Source organism: Nestor notabilis, unplaced genomic scaffold, assembly GCF_000696875.1.
Source record: "Nestor notabilis isolate BGI_N333 unplaced genomic scaffold, ASM69687v1 scaffold15694, whole genome shotgun sequence".
In the NCBI taxonomy this organism is placed as follows: Eukaryota; Metazoa; Chordata; class Aves; order Psittaciformes; family Psittacidae; genus Nestor; species Nestor notabilis.
Genome location: NW_009925627.1, coordinates 1 through 21,620, shown reverse-complemented (window position 1 = coordinate 21,620; position 21,620 = coordinate 1). Strand labels below are relative to the sequence as shown.

General features: G+C 38.8%; 1 protein-coding gene across 1 annotated transcript; it reads right to left on the bottom strand.

Moving 5' to 3' along the window:
- Positions 1 to 280: 280 nt before the first annotated feature.
- GOLGA3 (golgin A3) lies at positions 281 to 19,759 on the bottom strand (the record flags this gene model as incomplete). Its single annotated transcript, XM_010013145.1, has 18 exons — positions 19,627 to 19,759; positions 15,961 to 16,242; positions 14,974 to 15,086; positions 13,759 to 14,450; positions 12,439 to 12,550; positions 10,892 to 11,198; positions 10,070 to 10,272; positions 9,565 to 9,702; positions 8,453 to 8,614; positions 7,248 to 7,616; positions 6,003 to 6,080; positions 4,759 to 5,022; positions 4,123 to 4,217; positions 3,218 to 3,434; positions 2,344 to 2,487; positions 1,573 to 1,770; positions 903 to 1,019; positions 281 to 420 (listed from the first exon to the last, which is right to left on the bottom strand). Coding segments are annotated over exons 1-18 (3,764 nt in total), but the record flags the coding sequence as incomplete, so codon positions are not given.
- Between the last annotated feature and the right edge of the window lie 1,861 nt (positions 19,760 to 21,620).

Sequence of the window (21,620 nt, the reverse complement as noted above, 5' to 3'; positions counted from 1 at the left end):
GTTAATCCTTAGTAGTAATGTGAAATAGAGATCTGTGTTGAAACTGTAAAAAAAGCAGATGGTGAAGCTTAAATACAGCATGCTTCAGGTCTAACTGAATTAGGAAGAGACAAAACTGCAAGTATTCGCCTGAAGTCCAAACATGCAGCTTATGGTCAGGCTCAGCTTTGGTACGTTTCAGCATAATCCACTTCAGAGTGGCAAAACCAAAAATTCACTAACGTATGGCCTTTTCAGAGAATTTATTTATTATTCCCTAAGAACTTAGACATTTACTTACTGCAGTTTGTCCACTTCAGCCTGAAGGGCTTGGACAAGCAGTTCTTTGGCATGTAGCTCTTTCTTGATTTCACTGAGCTCGAGCGCAGCAGCTCTGTAGTGACGGCGGGTATGTGCTGCCTCTGCTTTGGCGTGCTGCATCTGCTTTGGCTGCTGCTTCCTGCCACAAAGAAGAGATATAGTTTTGCTTTGGTTTATCACTGTAGGGGAATGGTAAAGGAAGCTAGACTAAAGGGTACAAAACTAATCAAGGAGGAAGCTGTACAGCTGTTAATACTTCTCTTTTTGCCTAAAAACCTTATTACTAGTGTTATCTTTACTAATGCTAATGGCAGTTAATAACTATGTAATGGAAGAAGCATGTTTGCCAGACTGCTTCTTCATTATGCATTTTTGGATGAAGTATCATCACTGCAGGATGCATCCCATGCATTACAAGTCATAATGGAACTTTCCTGATAGTGAGTATGCTTAACACAGGGCATAATAGAAAAGACATCAGCCACTGGCCATCATGAGGGAGACCCTGCAGAAAGCAGCATGTACTAAAGCATGTCAAGCTACTTTTCAAATACTTTACATTTAAACCACATTTAAAATACATTTAAAATAAAAGACATTACCTGCTTCTTAAGGTCTTTAACTTTTAACTTTTCTTTCTCTAAGGAAGCCTGCAAAGCTTGAATAAGTTGTTGCATTTGCTGATCCTCTTCCTCTTTCCGCTTTAAGACAGCCTGAACCTGTATCACATCACAAAAACACACACATATTTTGTGTGGGCTCACTGGAAGACCAGAAATGCCAGCAGAGGAAATAGAAACACAGACCAATGCAGGGACTCCAAAACTCTCTGCTGTTTGCTGATAACTCTTGCCTTATGGTACCCTTCAACTTTAAAAGTAGCTATGGTTAAATGGTAGCTCATTGCCTCTATTTCCATTTGCTTATACACCACAAATAGAGTACTATTGGCATAAATATCATTCATCTCAATGAATCTGTAAGTAACAGTTTTTATGTTCCAACTAACTTAAGTGAGCCACACTTTCACTATTGCAAATATTTCAGTGTGATTTCCCCTCGCCCCCCAAAAGAAACAGCTCTGTTTAGTGCAAATATTCATTTTTGATTTCTTTAGTCCCCTGTATTACTGCTGTTACACAACACATGGGAGACCCAGATCTGGAGAAAATGCACAATCTTTGTATCCAATGAGTGAAGATGTCTACATCCTGTTATCGGAAATATGAGCTAATTCCTCTCTGAAGATTTTTGTATCAAAAGGTCAAATACCTGTAGATTCAGTTGTACCAAGTCTGCCTCTCTTTTTGCTAGTGCTGTTTCAAGGATATTATTGTGCTCCCGCAAAGCAGCGTTGGACTGACTAAGACCTGTAAGTTTTCCACGTTCATGCTCCAATTCAAGGGCCAACTTCTTATTAATTTCTTCTAAGCGTTTTATCTTCTTCCTGAAGCCTCTAGATTCCTGAAGCTATAGCCAAAGGAAAAAAAAAAAAAGAAGAAAGAAAACCAACAACTAAATCAAACATACATTTCTTTTTTTCTTTTTTAAATGAACACTTTGAAGTTAGTACAGTTAGGTATTTTATTTTTTCCTTTTGAAAGACTAAAATACTTGCTAGAAAGCAGAATCCAAAAGTACTGTTCAGGTGTAGATCATGAGTCATTAACGCATACAATTTTTTTGTGCAACTAAACACCACCACCCTGCCATTAAAATCATTGAGCATCCATGACTCCAGATAGTTTCAAAAGATAGTGATTCACACATCCTCACCATCTCATGACCAGATACAGCTGGTATCTAACACAGGAACTACTTTTCCTCTCTTCTTCTTTTCCCTTACACGACAATGACTCATGAAACCACGAAGAACCAGCACAGGGCAACAAAATTAGCAAATGTCACTGACACAAAGTTTCCCATGTAAGCTTCTGATTTTCTGCACTGTTGGAATAAAATTATGGTACTAAAATTCCTCCCTGCCTCTCAGTCACTTTTTACTGTCACCTTCCCATCTACCATGCAAATTCAAGCCATCACCTCATCCTCAAGTTCCAGCACTTTCTCTCTGTATTCTTCAAGCTCCTGGCTGGTAAGTGAAATCACTTCTTGCAGCTCTTTTTCCAGCATCAACTTACTGCTGCTAACAGCTTGCAATTCTGTCTCCAGAGCTTGAATCCTTTCCTAAAAACAAATGTGTGATTAATGAAAGTATTACCCATCTACAGAAATAACTTTGTTTTACTTAAAAAGCCTACTTCTCTAGCAAAGGCTAAGTGAGGTGCTAGCGCTTAATGTAAAGGTCTTGCTCATAGCTTGCCACCCTTGCATCCAGCTGCTACTGTTAGTGCACTTGATATCTTGCTCCATTGGTTCAAGGAACTGAAGCTTCCCCCAGTAAATTAATTTTCTAATCACAGGCATAACATATGAATTACCCTCAACAACTTTTAACTGTCAATGAGGAAAAAAAAGCAATAAGAGTTAGAATTTTGGAAAATCTTCAGATGCTGAGCCTTTAATAAAAACAAAACAAAACCAAAACCCAAACCAACAAAACTCCAGAACAAAAACCAAACCCAAACCAATAAAAAAACATCCCAAAGAACAACCTGACAATAAAAATTAATCCAGAAATTTAGCACTAAGGCTGATCATCCTCTTGAGCTTGGATTACAATTGGTAACCTGAAAGATACAAGTAAAATTAAGGAAACAAAACCCCACCAAACCACATCTCTCAAAGGCAGTTAAGGAAACTCTAAGTGTTCATAACACTGATACCATAGTCTTATCTAGCTTTATATTCCAAACACTTCCAATCACTTCAGTGTTAAATAGTATTTCAAGACTTCAATTTAATACCAAGATAGTTCTGTCCTTGTACTAAACAATGTGAAAAGACATATCCATACTTGAGCAATCTGATTGTTTCCACCATCAGCGATTTGCGTTTTTAGTTTGCTCAACTCTGCTTCAGCAGATTCCTTTGCAGCCAGAGATTCCTGCAGCCGACGACTAAGAATGCCAACTGCATTCTCATAGGCTTTATGTTTTGCTTTCATCTCTTTCTGAGCACTTGTCAGATCTGACCCTAGACGCTTCATCTTCTGTTTCTGCTCAGTAATGGCCCTACAGTCAAAGGAAAAATAGAACATCAGGTAAAACTAAAACCTGCCTGAAAACAGTACTAAAGGATTAATTCTTCATATGGCCTAACAAAAAAAAAAACATCCACCTCTCTCCCCTTGTCCCAGAGCTGCCCACCTCATTACAGAAAGCCATTGGGTTGATAAGGTAGAATCTGACCCTCTGCAAGACGATACCTTGAAGACTCTATAATGTTCTAAAAAATTTTTTTATGGGAATTATGGTAATTAAGAGGTTTTTGTCCGAATTATTAAAACTTCAATATGAAGGAATATGTACGATTCTCTCTAAAAATAACACAGAATTTAGAGTAAGAATCAGATACCCTAAAACCATATGATCACCAGTGGGAAAAAAAAAACAACCCAACCAATGGTTCTCATTAATGCCAACATTCTAGCCAGCCAAGGCTAAAATTCAGTCAATGTTAATTAGGATTAGCTCCAGTATGTATGTTGTATGGCAGAGACTGCTGGTTAAAAGCGTAAGTAAATCAGAGGAGCAGCTGCAACTCCTGTGTAGCATGCAACCAACACTTTGCCATGGATATGATTCTATGACTATTTAAATTTCCCAAAGGAAAACTAGGGCATAGGAAAAGAGCAAATGCTAAAAAGGTGACTGTGAAAAACAAATGTAGTTCTTTTGTCTGTGCTAAATGAACACTTACTTTTTTGCTTCTTCTTGCATTTGTTCTACTTGTTGTTTTAATGCCTGATTTTCCTCACCAAGAGATGCCATTTGTTCCTTATCAAACTGCAAAGACTTGATAGGAAGGAAAAAAGCACCCATCAGATTACGAACAAAAGCGCATTTGCTGTATGCTGATGAAAAGAGTAAGCATAAAATTTCAGAATTATAATATAAATATATATTTATCTATATCTAAATATAAAAAACTTTTTCAAGGTTCTCCATCTCCTTTTCGTTTCCCTTTTATTTCTTCTTTAATTCTTCCCTCTGTGGCCACCATGGTAACATGTATGAACAGAGTACTAGTTTGGTCTTTTTTCTCAAATGGAGTTCACTTTGGGACCAAGGAAACTGCTTCCACATCACACCTCTGCCATGCCTGTGGCACGCTTCTCCACACTTACTTACATGGATGTTAATAAACAGTCATGTATTTACAGAATTTTGGTAGGTATATGCTCACATGTGTAGACAGTATTAAATATGTAGCCAAGAATCTTAACTTGCAGATGGTCACTCTGTTTATTTCCAAAGTTAACAGAAATATCAACGTATGTGTGTTATATTCCTGGATATAACACTCTCAAAATCCAAAGCTTAACACCTTCCATACCTGTAGGCGTGTTTCCATATCATCTCGTTCTTTCTGCACTGACTGAAGCTGATTTTCTATTTCCACCATCTGCTGGTGAACCTGAGATACTTCCTTCTGTAGTTTTGAATGTTCAGATTCAAGTGACTGTTTTTCAACTTGAATTTTCAGTAGCTCTCGTTTTAACTCTTTCACTTCTGAGTCCAGTCGCTTCTTTGTAGCTTTCAGTTCGCTAATGAGCTGGTCCTTAGAACTTGCATCTCTTCGATAAGCTTCCACCATTACCTTGGACACAAGATTCAGGAGGACAGTGTCACCTCTGTTACAGCTTTACAAATTTAAGAGTAATTTACTATAAGATATTTAACTGATATTCTTTTAGTTTGGAGAGGGTGTGGGGTGTATGTCAAAGAATACAAATCATCATCATCATCTGTAACATATTTATTCTGGTTCAAAGACTAATGTAATCTCAGATATCAAATACCACTATATATCAGCAGTTCATTAAAAAAACCCCAAACCTCTGAGTGTTTATAGCAATGTGGGATATTCTTCTTCACATTCTTTATGGAACTGCACTAATGACAGGCTTTTTTCTTAAACTAAACTAATTGTAAAAATATTAACTATTCCATGTGCACAGGTAGTAACTTTTGCCATGAGAAGTGAGCTTAACTGTGACAGATTAAACAGCCTTCCCAAACTTAAACCCAACAAGCTAAAACAGCCTTTGGCACTAGGTAAATAAGCAATCAAGCAGTAAATTAATGGTGCCAGCCTACAGAAAAGACACATATATATATATGCAACACTAATGACACACCAGTTTCAAATTACTGCTTCAAAACTGTGTAAATTCAGCGTAAAATTTGCAATAAAGCACTTATTTTCCATCTAATTACTAAAGCAACTATTGTTTTTCAAAGCTGCAGGAAAATAGTGACACTTGAAGATTATCACGGATGCTTTTTGAAAAGCAAATCTCATCAAGAAACCAGAGAGAGATTTTATGTGGTGGATCATTTGGCAAACTCGTGGAGTCCAACAAAAGCATGAATTCATTGCTGGATCTGCTTTTACATTACTTACAGATAAAAATTAACCTGTACAAAATATAGAAACTGTATAATTATGTCACAGTTATTTGATACAGAAGATTGATTTAAGTGTCCTGACAAACCCCTCATGCCTGCCCTGGATTAAGACAAAAAAAAAGTATATTCCTTGGGTTTATTTCTTTGAAAAAGTTTGCTTTTCCTTACCTTCTGCTGCAGGAACTGCTCCTTCACTTTTTGAACCTGTTTTTTAAGGCTGGCATTTTCTTGTTGTAGATTTTCTATCTGCCAGAAGGAAAAAAAATAGCAAGCACGTTGGTTTATATTCCAAGTATCATATTCTACATTATTTCTTCAGTGACAGTATCTTTTGCTATACTTATACCAATTACTTAATCTAACGAGGAATCCCATTTCTGGTTAGGCATCTCAGTGGCACTGTTAGATAACATTCTACATAGAAATACAGTCACACAGGTTACCACACAGTGAGCCTTGACAACTCTCAGGAACACGTAAGTTCCCTTATCCTGCCATTAAAGTTTCAGTATGCAACAGTGTACATAAGCTGCAACTGGATGGCATCTATTCAGGATCAAATGAAGACACCAGCTTGTTCTTTGAAAGAAAAAAACCTAATCTTTATGTTAAATATACTTCCATATTTCTTCAGTACTTCTATTGGTGCTACTATCAAGTCCCATTATTATCTTCAAAAGAATCTCTAAAGATTCCCAGGAACTCATCATTACCAATAAGAAAGCTCTTCCTATGGAGCTTTGATGCTCTAAAAGATAAGAGCATACACACCTATAAAACCATGGTGTGAAAGGAAGAGTCACCATGATTTATTTAAAGCAGCCACAAAAAGAATAAGGACATGCATTAGGCTTGATCTTGTGAAAGAGTTCAGTGACTAGAAAAAAAAATCTTTGTATACAACATGCAAAAGCAAACCCTGGTATATGGTTTCAAGAGAAAAGGCACAATTAAACATGACCAAATTACTGCATAAGAAAGATATTTGGCCCACAGTGCCACAGAAAAAGAACACACTAAAAAATTACTTTCAAACCTGTGATCTCAAAAAGTATTGCTTTTTTAAACTGGCAGATTATAGAAGGATGGTGGCTCTTGGAAATGGACAGAACAAGATCAATTAATCTCAGCCTCCATACCACACAAGTGTGTACACACTTAGAGATACTCAGAGATATTAACTGTAAGCTCACCAGTGACATAACAGGATGTAAAGTTAACATCAGATTTCTGCCAACAGGGAAAAGTGACAGAACTAATCAAAATACTCCCTTCTAGCTGAATCTTGCAACTACACATGTATACAAACTCGTGTACACCAATCTCCTCTCATGTAATTGGGTCTATCATGTGCCTGTGGCAATACTTCCCTGCAATGGCTACTTTAAATGATCTAGTTCAGGGATTCATTACCTGGCTTGACTTGATGGCCATTTCTTGCCTCAGTTGTTCCAAGACTTGAGATGCTACTTCTGTATCTTCTCCAAGGCGAGCCACTCCTTCGTCAAGTTGCTCTTTGCTTGCTTTTGCTGCCTGCAGAGCTACTTCCAAGACAATCTTCTCATTCTGCAAATACTGGATCATGTCATCTTTAGATGTAGCATCACTTTGGAACTCTTCTAATCTGGCCTTCAGTTCATCATACTGTGTTTGCAGGTCATCCAGGGACTGCTCCTTGGTGTGCAAAGTCTCTTGGGTCAGAGTGAATTGCTTCATTAGGTCTAGGTGTTCTTGCTGTAAAGATTCAAGCTGCAGATCTCGCTGATGCAAAGTCAACTTGACCTAAGGAGTAGTATTTTAAGATTAAATTCAAACAAACAGAAAGCTATCTTTGCAAATGCACTCTAATCAAAATAGAATATATTAACTAATATTTTACCTTTATTTAGGGGAAAAAACAGCAGAACTTTCCTAGGCCACTTCTTCTACTTGCTCTGTTAACTACATTTATTGACTTCTGCAGCATCTCTAATCTTAGAGGCTAAGCAATGACCAGAATGACAAACCTAAAATATTCTAAAGTAAGATTCACAGTACTCTAAATTTTATTTGAAATGTGTCCATAGTAGACATATCAAGTAAAATTAGTGTTATTACGATAATGCCATAATTACATGGAATACTGAGCTATCACATACTTTATCTCATTCCAGCCCTTGACACGCTGCCTTTTTATGTTACAAGATTAAAGCAGGACTCTGTAGCAAAGTGCAGATTTATTACACTGTAAGTATATAAAATGATATCCTGACTGCCTGACAACTTTAAACGTGGATCTATGCTTTTTATCTATACTTAGAATAATCACATACTGAATTCACTAAAGAACCCCAGCATCTACAAGACAACAGTTTTGAAATGTAAAAAAAAGCACTGTTACTGAGATGGGTGGGAAAAAAAGGGAGAGCCTTTTCACTTGGGACAGAGTGACTTTGATATGGACTTCATTTTTGCAGCAATCTTTCAGGTTATAAAAAAAAAAAAAAAAAAAAAAAAAAAAAAAAAAAAAAAAAAAAAAAAAAAAAAAAAAAAAAAAAAGCTATCTATTCACTATTGCCTTCTCAGCCAAACAAGCAATTCCCTTGATACCTTTGGGAAGTTGCTTAACAACCGTCTACCTGTTCCAATTCTTGCTCCAGTGTTGCTGCAGAATCAGCCATTTTCTGAAGCTGTTCTTTTTCATCCTCAAACTCCTCTAGTTTCCTCTGCAAGTCCTCTTCCACCATGGTTTTAGCCTCCTGAATCTGCATGAAGGCAGCTTCTTGATCTAACATGTCAGCCTGCACAGAAAAAGCAAGGAATCAACTTCTAAAATGTCAATGGAGAGAGAGTGGCAGGGGGGAAAAAAAAAAAAAAGAGGAAAGGAAAAAGGTAAATTATCAAGAACATTTCAAGAAAAAAAAGACACACTGATGTCTGCCTTACACACCTGTATGTCTTTACTGAAGTCACCCATTCATATACTTAAGACACCTTAGAATAACAGTGAATGCCTTGTATGCTTGTGACAATCTGAATTCCTCTTAAATAACACCATGTCCTTTCTCAATAGATGAAACAAGATGTAAAGAAAAAGAATCTTTATTAAAAATAAGCTGTTTGGAAAAATTCTGAACCAAAAGAGATTCCTTGATTGCTGTATCTACTCTGTGAAATTGCAATTCCTGTCATTTACGCAGCTGCACCTGGAAATAGGGTGCTTTCACTAAACTGCTGCTTTACTGCCTTTTGAGACTCTGAAACAGGAATGTCACTGCAATTCAGTGGCATTTAAGGTTCTAAGTGCTTTGAAAGTAAGTGTACTGCACTTCAGAATTTACCCATCTTTTCGTACTGGAGGGCAGGAAGGACAAACCTGAGTATTGAGCAATTTCACCCACTTAAACCAAGTCAGTGAAGTGCTGCTTAACTTCCAGTTAAGTTTTCTCTCTAAAAAGTTCATGAATGGACAAAGAGAACATTTACACCCAACTTTAAAATTCAATTAAAAAGAAATACTAGAGCTGAAAATGCAAGTACCACACTGAAATGGGAAATGTATGGCCTTGCTCCTTACTGTTTGGAATGTCATGAAATTTATTTGCTCCAAAATGTTTATTGTTTGTATAATGCAATATTTGAATCAATTTGTAAGAATTCTATGCTACTTTGCTAGAATAGCCTTGAGTTTGAAAACCCTAAATACACACCCCAGGCAGAATATAATCATGAAGACCACCTACAACCGTACCTCAATATTTTGCAGCTGTGCTGCAATACGTTCCTTTTCTTTAATGGACCTGTGCTGGGTTTCAGTCAGTTGCTGAGACAGTGCCACATTCTCTAGTTTGAGATGTTCCAACATACCTGCTTGGGTCATTTGCCCAGCCTTAAAGGAATGAAAAAAAAAAAATAAAATCACAGATTAATATCAACAGTCAAAATTTAGCATAAAAAAAAAAAAGTTTTGGGAAAAAAAGTCACACTGAATCTATCCGTGCTTTACTTTCAGCTGCTGCTTTCATGGCACTGCAGAGCTTCATTCACAGAAGGCAAGTACTTTCATTAAATTTATGCCTCAGCATTAATGTGAACTACAACTCATGATGAAAACAAAAGACCATCTCTCCCTGCTTGCCACCTGAAGAATACACAAGTGAGACTGGCTCCCTTGTCTGAGTTCATAAATAATGTCCTCTGGATAAAACTAACATAAAAGATCCCCAGTCCTCCCCTTTGCAAGTAAATCACAATACCTGTATATTGGCCATCTCACTCTGCAGCCTGACACGAGCCTCCTGTGCTAGCACAAGCTGCTGCTGGTACCACTGTCGCACGTTTTGGAGCGATGTGATTTCTGTTTCAGATGCCTTTAGCTTATTGGTCAGTGTGGTCCGTTCCAACTGCACCTTCTGAAGCTGGTTCTGTAAAGAAGCCATCTGCTGCCGTAGATCATGAACTGGAAAAATAAAAATAAGGAACTTGGACTTGCAAACTCCATTGCTCTATTTTTACACACACGATTTCAAGGGTTATTGCTGTATTCATAGCTTTTTCTTTTTAATGTTTCTCCTTCCTTTTTGAACAAAAAGATATATGCCTAATTACAGAAGGATTGGTTTTTCCTACAAAAGTGGGGGGAAGTGCTAGAATCCAAAGTATCAGGTCATTAACAGAGTGAAATTAAAATAAATGAAATCACTTCTATAAGCATTCATAGTTCCTCAGAGGCAGAAAATATGAACTCATAAAAAATCAGGAAGCAGCAGGTATCCTGACATGTAGAGCCATCATTACAAACCAGTATTTGTACAATTTTCTAAAAACCGTTAGCCCGTTGTCAAACAGTTACTAGACTAACTATTTATAACTTCTTCTCCAAGCTGGCAGTGGCAGCTTGCAAATTGTGGCACTTCTGTGACACAAAACCAAAACGCATCTTAAAATTCAAACCATTATATTAGTATGACATCAATGAAACAGATTAAAGTTCCTTCTTCCTGGACTTCAGAATTATGTTGAAATAAAATTATTTATGGAGTAACAACTTTTGAAGATTGACATTTACACCATCCCACCTGTGCTGTCTCTGGTGAGAACGTTCTTGTGCATATCTTCAACTTGCAGCAGGAGTCTTTGGTACTGCTCCTCTGCTAACTGCAAATCATTATTTGAAGAAGCCAAACTAGCATTCTTTGCTTCCAAGGCATTTTGCAGGTCAGCCATTGCACGTTCCAGATCCCAGCAAGACTGCTTTAATGTGGCCACTTCTGAACTCAGAGATTCCTGCTTCTGCTGGCTATTTTGGCTGTGCTCCATCTGCGCTTGAAGCTTCATGTTCAGAGCTGCAAGTTGGGCTTGTAGCTCAGTCTTCTCTTTGAGAGCCTGAACGTGTCCAGAAAAATCAAAATACAGAAGTCTTGAGAGAAAATACAATAGTGCCTGACTAAAGAAGATGCCCTACAAAATACCTTTGCTAAGGCAAAGACCACTCGCTTATAAAAAATTCTTTTTTACATCTCACCTACCAGGTATTTCAAAAAGTCAAAGAAAATACAGAGGAAAGCACAGACAAGACATACACCATTATATGTCAGTAACCATGTCAGAACTTTTAGTAAGACACATTTCTGCACGGTAAGGAAGAATACTTTTTACTATATGTGATATTACATCAACCAATACAAAGAGAAAAATACAGCTTTATAGATACTGCCACCATTATTCCAGATTTAGCATCTCCTGATATGACTTTGAACAAAAAAACCACAAAGCTTCTGTGAGAAGCTGTTAGAAGCTTCCCCCATGTCTGATGGAGCCAATGCTAGCCAGCTCCAAGATGGACCTGCTGCTGGCCAAGGCTGAGCCCATGAGCAACAGTGGTAGTGCCCCTGAGATAGGTTAAGAAAAAAAAACAAAAAACAACTGCAGAAGAACAACAGTGGAAAGAAAGAGTGAGAATATGTGAGAGCAACAGCTCTGCAGACACCAAGGTCAGTGAAGGAGGAGGAGGAGGTGCTCCAGGCTCTGGAGCAGAGATTCCCCTGCAGCCAGTGGCGCAGACCATGGTGAGGCAGGCTGGGCCCTGGCAGCACATGGAGGTCCACGCTGGAGCAGGGGAAGAGTGTGAGGAGTCCTCCCTGCTGAGGAGGAAGGTGTGGCAGAAACAATGTGATGAACTGACCATGCCTCCGCGCTGCTGTGGGGAGCAAGGAAGTAGGGAAATCGGGACTGAAGTTGGGCTTGAGAAGAAGGGTGGAGGGAACGTGGTTTTAAGATCTGTGTTTATTTCTCATTATCCTACTCTGGTTTGATTGGTAACAAATTCAGTTAGTTTCCCCAAGTCAAGTGTGTTTTGCCTGTGACAGTAATTGCTCAGTGATCCTTATCTCAACCCATGAGCCTTTCATCATATTTTTCCTCTCCCAGCTGAGGAGGACAGCAATAGAGCAGCCTTAGTGGGCACCCAGTGTCCGGCCAGGGTCAGCCCACCACAGCATCCTTGTAAAGTACCTTATTCAACAATGTTTTCACAAAACACAATTCCCACAAGTAATGAGTATGAGGTTCTTGAAAATTAACATATTGATATAATTTGCTAAATACATTCAAATTCATTTTCTACCTGATTAGCTTCTAGTGAGAGTGCTTCTAGTTGCCCTTCAAGTCTCATCTTCTCCTTCAGAACCTGCAACATTTCGTCATGAGTTCCTGCGACAGAGCTTTCCATAGAAACACTGGAGATAGAGACAGCACACACACAGTTAAAGGGTTAGAATACAAAACTCATCTGCTTGAAATGAAGCCGAAATCAAAAGGTACCTAGACTCCACATGTGACCTACAATTTAGGACATTTTTCTGGCTCTGTGATGGATCCAGAATACAGCAAAACCACCTTCATTACCATCCAAAGAGATAAAGAAGTTATATTCATGCTAAGGTTTTATACCTTAGTTTCCTACATTTGCAGCAACTAGAATCTGGTGTGGCACCCACGTATTTGTTATTTTACAGAAGTGCAATGGTTGTCTTCATTACATTTTCTAACCGCACATCCCATTATAAGCAGACAAATGGACATAATGGGGGCACAAACCCTCCACAACTATTGTCTGCAATTGCCTGCTTTAATGTGAAAATGCCTGAGAAATGCCAACAGCTGCTGCAAAAGACTGAAGAACAGGTATTTGGTATAACGGATTTTTTATGGTCCTTCCCTGACGTACAGCCAAGGAATCTAGAGAAAAAGATCTCTCATTACTGTAAGAATTAAGTCTAAGATGGAATAATTGTCAACAACTGGTTTTACCTTAACATCTCAGGGCATTATGAAGAAAAAAAACCAGTAATTTCAAAATTAGCATGTATAAAACATGCAGCTACAGACAACTGATAAGGGCTTCAGCAGTTGTCCACTTGCTTGCTGAATCCCAGTATAACACCTACCATCTACACAAAAGCTTGTAAGACTAAGTAAATCTCATTCTAAAGGCTGAAGAAGATAGGAGTATCTAGGACAAGACTCTTGGCATTTCATAACTATTTGAGGTCTGAAAGATACGTGTGTAGATCAGGAACAGGATGATAATAAATATCACTGAGTCAGTTAAGTCTACACATGCAGACTTTAAACAGCAATGCCACATCAGGGATACAGTGAATGAATGCCCGCTTCACAGGTAAATACAGACAGAAGCAACTGCTAGCAGTGCATTTAAAACACAGTCAGTGGCAAAAATATCTTTCTCTAAAGATATACTTAGGAAATGGGTACTTAAAGTGAAGTGATCTTACAGTTTCTTTTAGAATCTGTAAGTTAAGAACAGATTTTATCACAATGAGTGTAAGTTAAAACTGGATCTGAAGTTAGCAGAAGAGTAATAGGCTGCCTAAAGAGAGTATAATGCCTAATAATCACCTCGCTGTACGGTGATCTTTCTTACCTGCTAGAAACACTGTCTCTCCTACTCCATACTTCCCCATTAATTTCTTGCTCTTGGGCTTGATGCTCCACTGCTGCAGCCTGTAGCACCTCACTGATGGAAGGAAATTGCCCCATTGCATCAGGATGTATCTTCTGACCATTTACTGTATATGGAATGCCCTGTTTGCTTTCTGCATTCTGTAAACTATTATACAGCCCTTTTCCTGACACACTGCTGTAGGTAGAGCTGTCACTCTCATTTCCATCCAACCTCATTCCCACTTCACTCCCATCAATCTCTGAAATGCTATCTTCTGCCAAGGAGGAATTCTCTATTCGATCACCTGTGTCAGAGGGTAGACTAATCTCAGAAACAACTGATGTTGGACCACTTCTGCTTTGCTTCAGAGTCCCACCAGATAAATCAGTAGCCACAAAATTCCCAGTAGCATTTCTAGAGCCTGTATCTTCAGTTCTGTAGTCAGCCAAGGACCGGATCTTACTGGCCTTAGATTTTGAACTTCTTCTCTCTTTCGAGGATGCTGGAAGTCCCAGGCTACCCAGTTTTGGCCCCCTGGGGACACTGGTCCGCAAAAAGGAGTATTCTTTTGTCATTGCTACAGTGCTAGCTCTTGGCAAGATTTCTGGATTTAACATCAGCTCGGGATCTAGGGTGCTGGAGGGCCGGTGTTTGGATGTAGACTGATTCGACTAGAAGAAGCAGAGAGTCAACGATAAATTCCAGAATATTACCTTTGAACTAGCATCAAATACTTAAGTTCTACAGCAAAACATGTAAAGCTCTACATTACCATTTATTTAGTAAACTCCTACATTACTAAATACATGCATCATTTCATAAACAAGGTAAATTACACCAGCAATCAAGCAAGGCTTGGTATATGCATGTCAAAAATGATCAAGGAAGGCTCCAAAAGCTAACTGAAAATTACAGGAAAATTGAACATCTGGGTTACTTAAGTTTTAGGCTTGGTTCACCCCCCTCACCCTCCATAAATGTACCGTTTTGTGCGCTTTTAAGTAACACAAAGTGGAATATTACTGATGAGGTGAGAATCAAATGTTGTATGTCTGGAAGGAAAAAAAAATGTTTTCTCACATTTGAGAAAACTACTGAATGTTTAAAGCAGAGAAAACAGTAATTTAGAGCACAGAAATGATAACGTTTTCAACCTTCTCAACACTGAATCTAGATCTGCCATGTGGTACTCACTCTTTCTTGATGTCTCTTCACTCTGTATTGTTTGAGCTGTTCTTCTAGCCGTCTTCTTGCTTGAAGTCTTATTTGTTCTTCTTTCTCCAATGGGAGTGAAGACTCTACTGAGCCTGTAAGTGAAAGGTATCTTTCCAGTAAAAGAGAAAATTCCAACACAGGCAAATTTGATACAAAAGAAAAAAGCCCCTTCTACCATCAGCAACATGCTTCATGCTTAAGCAAGGAATGCAAGGAAAGCCCATTGGCATGCACCTCAGAATGCCCTCTTCTGATAAGTTGTTGTGTAAGCATTGATGAAGGCTGCGTGTTTCCCGTGCTCCGTTTGTAAATGCTGTAGGTCCTCCATGTATATATGACAAGAGATTACACAGCAAGAATGTAACTACAACTGTCATTTAATCTCACTGTCCTGCACTTCTACAGTACTAAAATTATAAAACTAAGCAAGACCTACATGGTCTACTAACTCCCTACAGGCCAGAGAAAGATGTTCCCTGGATACATTTTCTTACTCTTCGATAACTCACATTAAATTTTCTGGTAGCAAGGCTTTTTAAAAAATCTTATTTCAGAAAACTCCTGCAGCAATAGACACCTTAATATGAAGCCTTCCCCCTTTTCTCTCCTTTATTGCTTTTCTCTTCCCCCCTGTATTACTTAGCTTAAAATCACCTGGTTCTGCTGTTGTGTCTTTTTTTTTTGTTACTCCTAGTAATCAAGAGGATTAGAATAGCTTCATCCCCAGAAAGCATAAATTCCCCTCCAGTGTAAGAACAGTTTTTAAACAGTAGGGCACGTGCCTTAGCTGCAGCAGAGGGTGATTTACTGAAAGAAAATGAATTGTAGTTCAACGTAAAAAGCTTTCTGCAAAAACGAAGTTTAGTCCAAGCTTAAATGATGTTACAGAAGCCTAGAGCCAGGCTCAGAGTAAGAAGCTTTATGCAGCAGGAGAAAGCAGGGGCACCACCGTAAACAGATGCTTACACAATTCAGTTTCTTGCATGGGAAGACTTAGTTTGAGAGACTGCAAAGCTTCTTTTCTAAGAACTATGCCCTCAGCACTAGTTCCCTGAGACTTCCTTAGGCTGCCATGGAAACCAGTCACACCTGGGGATGACTCTTGACCCTGTGCACTGCTGGTGGGGTCAAAAGATACAGGAGAGTCAGGGAAGAGCGACTCTGGCCCATTCTGGCAGGCATCCACTTTGCAGTTTATCTCCAGACTTCCCTCTTCATTTGGCACTTCATTGATGTTAACACTGGTAGCTGGAAAAGAAAGTTTCACTGAGCTACACTTTAAGCCACCCCATTTATCTGCACACCTCCCCCCAAATAGACTGTTGCCTTCAGACTGTAAGAATAAGGAAGTTGCTAACAGCAACTGGCAGGAGAAACTTTATAAGAAAACTTTTGATTCTTCATTTTAAAAGACCAGGAGTACCATTCATCTGCTTTACTATGTTACCTTCAAGCAGCACCTCAAAAATGACCATAAAGTATCTTCAAAACCTCACATGGGTTTTTAAATCTTATTAGGTTTAGAAGCATGAAACACCAAGTGTAAGTAATGTGATCTGTGATACACTGAGTGGCACCCTACTACAAATAAGACTCAGCAACTGTGGGCCTGTGCTGAATGATTCAGCTATTTGGTATGCTGCTGGGCAGTGGGGAGAAAGCATCCACCATCCCACTTCCAGCCTGGGCCAAGCAGTTCCTCAATTTTAAACAAAGTTCACATGTTTTCAATCAGGACATCTTCATCCAAAGCACAGTAGCAAAGCTCTCATGTAGAAAATAAATCTACCAATTAAAATGTGATTCAAGAACCACTTTAATGCCAATTTTATCCCCACTTACTAATATTTGATTTTTCTTTCCATCAGGAAAAATGCATCTTCAAAACCAGTTCAGAGCTTGACATTTTGGAGTTCTTGCACACTTTTACTTGACTCAGCTGGGGACTACTCACATTTAGGAGTTGTTTTTTTGCTGCAACAAAACTGTGTATCTAACTTTACAGGCATTATTATAGATCTCAAATGAGCGGGGTACTGATATAGCCACTGCCTTTCATTCCCACACCATATATCACTGGAGTAACTGGAACTCACTGGAATAATATGGAAGATTTCATTACTGTTTTATCAGCTTTATGAAAAAAAAACCCACTTTTAACATTATGATCACAAAGTACTTGCAAGTGGAAAACCCAAATTTCCTCTTTCCATTTTTTCCTCCTGTCAGACCTACAGACTTAAACAAGCAGTTACGGTTTTTTTAAGCCTGCTCAAAGAAGGTGGGGGAAAGGGACAGAAAAAAACCAACAAACCAGAACTGAGAAACAGATCCTCCCAAAACTGTTTCTAAGATTCATATGCAGAAATATTTTGTAGCCAGGAAGTCAATTACAATTCAGTAAAATTTTAATTACTGATTTAGACCAGCCCATTAACATATTGCTACTAAACTTTCCCCTCCCCACATAATGTATCACTACAAACTTCTGAAAGCAGAATAATTAAAAAATAAAGCTATTATCCTCCATGTATGTGAAGACCACTTTAGTGTGGAATTAAATAAGCTGTGTGGAAAAAAAGGTACCAGTAGGAAGGCAGGACTTCTTAATGTTTTCCCTTTTGTTACTGAAGAAAGCAAAAGGTTTCCTTTTAAGTGCAGTCAGAATTTCACTTCAGAGTAATGTGAAAAGGAAAAGATACATTTCCACCCCTAACCATTTGTTCCCACCTCTGCAGTGCATCCTCCCCTAAGCCAGCACAGATGTCTGTATAGAGTACCAGCTCAGAGGAAACACAACGAGGAAACTGAATGTGGCTAAAAATAAAAAGTTCTCAGCCTCACGTTACCAAATCTCGTCAGCAATCTGAGATTTCAGTTAAAGCTCTTTTGAGTATCTTATCTGTCATGCAGAGAACATTTTCAGGCCATTTTAGCTCAAATCAGTTCTCTGATTTAGTTCACCATGTGGTCACAAACACACCTGCAGGCACAATGGAAGGTATGAGTGCAACAAGGATACGAAGGAGGACAGAGGACAGGACTGCCTTCTTAATGACTAACCAAAGTCAGAATTTAAGGCATTTTAAAACCAAAAGACTGTCAAAACCAAATTTAAAAATAGGTATCAGTGCTAAGAACAGCCACAAGAAGCCAAAAATAAGGAGATACCTCACACATTCAGAAATACTGTTTCTGCCCATCTTTCAGAAGCTGCATCTATGACTGCATCAGGTTTGTACTTTATTTACATTTTTATCATTGTAACTGTGAGTGGTGTACATATACAAGTGATGCTGGAGCAAAATTCTGGAAAAATGGTTTCCTGGCAACTTCCTGAGGCCATGAGACACTCAGAATCTAAATGCTGCCTTGAAGTAAAGTAATTTAATTGCAGTAGTGTCAATACAGCTGCAGTCTTTTTAGAACAGTGGGGGAGGAGATGCAATTAGATTGAAAACAGTAAAAAGACACACGACCTATATGTAAGCCACAATTCAATTGTTTGGATGATATCCAACACAGGAGAAAAATAGGAATGCATTATCTCCAACTTCATAAAAGATGAATGAATCATCATAAAACTACACACTGCCAGACTGATAATGGGCAGTGTAAGAAATGCAAATAAAGTCTTAGGCCTCCACTTTCTTACCTGTGGAAAGATGGCAAATCTGTGGTACAAGAGGAGGGTGGAGGACTAACAACTTAATCACATGATCCCCTCCTTTTATATAAGGAACCTCTGTACTTTTGTGTATCTACGCAGCTGCAGCATAAATACCCCCTCCACCCATCTACCATCATATCCTTATATACCTGTAGTGGAGGCATGGAGGTTTCAATTCAATACAAGGAAAAGATTTTTATTATGAAAGCAGTAAAGTACTGCAATGGGTAGAAAGGCTGTTGAACATCCCTCTCTGGAGATTTTCAGAATTAACAGGACAAGGCCCCAAGCAACCTGATCCAGCTTCAAAACTAGGTCTGCTCTGTACCTGAGGTTGGACTAGATAACCCAGAGAGATCCCTTCCAGCCTAAGTTTGACTCTATAATTTACTCAGATCAGTGTCCTCTGAAGTTTCTTGTAAACAGCTGCATAATTATTTTACTATAAAGCTAGTCTATGTATAAAAGTTATTTTGAGATGATCTGGGGGTACCTGCAAGTACCTCTCTTCCATAAATGGAAGTTTAGGGAGACTTTTTAACTTTGGGTTTTGCCTAATCAATTTAATTTATTAGGAAATTTTCTTTTGCCAGAACAAAGTACTCCAGTCCTGAGCTTACTCCGTAACAACCACTTCAGAGCTGTTAGTTCTAGACAATTTCAAGTATATGCTCTTGGAAACACGCTCAGAAAACAGAGTAACACCCTGAACAACACACTCAACTGGCAGTCAACAGTACTTAAGTTAATGGTTTTGTTTTGAAAGATTTAGCTTTAAAACAAAAGACAGTTTTTCCCATAGAGCCACAGCCTTCACCAAACTTGCTTAAAAGTTCTGTACAAGAAATTCCTGATGTCAAGGAAAAAAGTCCTTCAGCATCACCTGAACAACAAAACAGATGATTGTAGAGAAGTCTTGGTAATATACTAGGAAATTATTCAGTACATATGAAGTAACTTACTGTTAACTTCCTCTGCTGTAACTGGCAAATCTGACTTGGCTTTACAGTCCAGAAGTTCTTCAGAGCTGCTAGGGGTCCCATTACTGCTTCTGTTCTCCAAATGAACATCCTGCTGAACGGACGAGGAGTCCATGGTAAAAATGATCCAGATCCCAGGAAAGTTTTTCTTCTGAATAATTTGCTTCCAAGTGAACTACCAAGTCCTGTTTCTCTCCATCCGCAACAATAGCGTCAAGATGTTACCCAGGAGCACAGCTCCAAGCTTCACAGCTGTTGGTGTGCAGCAGGCAGCTGATAATTCCAGGAGATCATGAAAACAGCTCGCCACCAAAGTTGTAATCACCAAGGAGCTGCATCCTCTAGAAACAAAATGTTGTAAACATACAAACATTTCTTAGAGCTTGGAAGATATGAGTTAAAAGGAAAGTCATGCTCACAGATTACCCACCAGCCCAACTTCAACACACTGAACCAGGACACAGGATAGCAACAGAGACAAATACAACCAAATACCCAGCGTTTGTGAGAGTGATGCGTTTAACAACTGTTTTATTGTAACTTTTTAAGTAGCATTGATACACCAGCATAATGATGCAACAAGATAATATTCAGTGAGACAAATGATTTAAGATCCCTGTCTCTTTTAATGGAAATGCCTCTTTGGCCTCTGCTTTAATAAGTGAGCCAGTATTCAGAGGAGCATTTTGCTCTGTAAATTAAAGAGTCTGGACTTTCATACCACATATTTTATTTCAAGGACCTACTCCCTTCAATAACTTTAGTTCTAATGCAGTATGGAATTCAGAATATTTTTTTAAATTAAATTACATTACTTGTCTGCAGAGCAACGAGTATGTATCACAGTACAGAGCTGCACTACTGATTACAGCATGCCCTGGCAGTCAGGACAGGTCCTGGGCTGCAGTTCAACACTGCCTTCTCCCGTGGCCAGTCGAGAGGAGGATTTCCAAACACAGTCTATAGACTTAGCAGAAGATCCTCCAGGCATTCAGATCTTAACTTTGGGTATAGACCTAGCCAAGTAACACAATCTGACAGAAGCTGTTGCATACAGTCACTTCAAGTATTTAAATTTTGTTCAAATAGTTACTGATAGCTTAATTCAGATTACAAAACATTATGGTTCCTATTTACTAACGAAACAGAAATCCCCAGTTAAAAAGGGGGGAGGAGAGGGAGGAGTATCAAGCCAGGAATATTTTAACTGCATTTTTACATGAACACAAATATTTTACACAACATTCCTTCTGTTTCTCCAGAGAGTACTTGTGTAACTGCTATTTTACCAAACTGCCCTGGTCACCCAGCTCCACCAACAGTCATCTCCAAACCATTACTAGAGCTGCTAACAGCTCAAGATATACAGGACTTGACGATTATATAGGCGACCCTTACGTAGGTGAGTTGAAAAGAAGCCAGAAACCTGGAGCACACTTCTAAAAGAAAAGCCTCCGCCAAACAAAAAGATTACTACCTTCACTGAGATTTGTTATTGATTTTAAAAGCTTTTCTGTATAATAAAGCTTACAATAAATCTTCTGGAAGAACAGCCATTGACGGCAAGTAGGTACTACACAAGACACAAAGAGGTATTACAGACAAAAGAAAGCACAATTTGGACTGCTTACACCTTGGCAAAATCCAGCCAACATTATACGGTGTGTTATCTTTGCCATAAAACACTTCTTTATAATCAGGGTCACGAAGAACAGCTTTCTCCTGTACAACCCATTCACAAATATTAGGGTTAAAGTACTTTGGCCTCACGGTCCTTTTGTACCTCTGTGCTGAGCACGCAGATGAACGCACGCCACGGGATCCGAGCAACAACCTCACAAGGAAAGGAGCTGTACGAAAACAGCCCATTTTGCTTAAAACACCAATAACCAAGAAAGCAACGGAGTCCACTCACAGACCAGGGAACCGCCCGGCGAGACAGGGACCGGGCGCCTCTCTGGGGCGCCGGCAGAGAG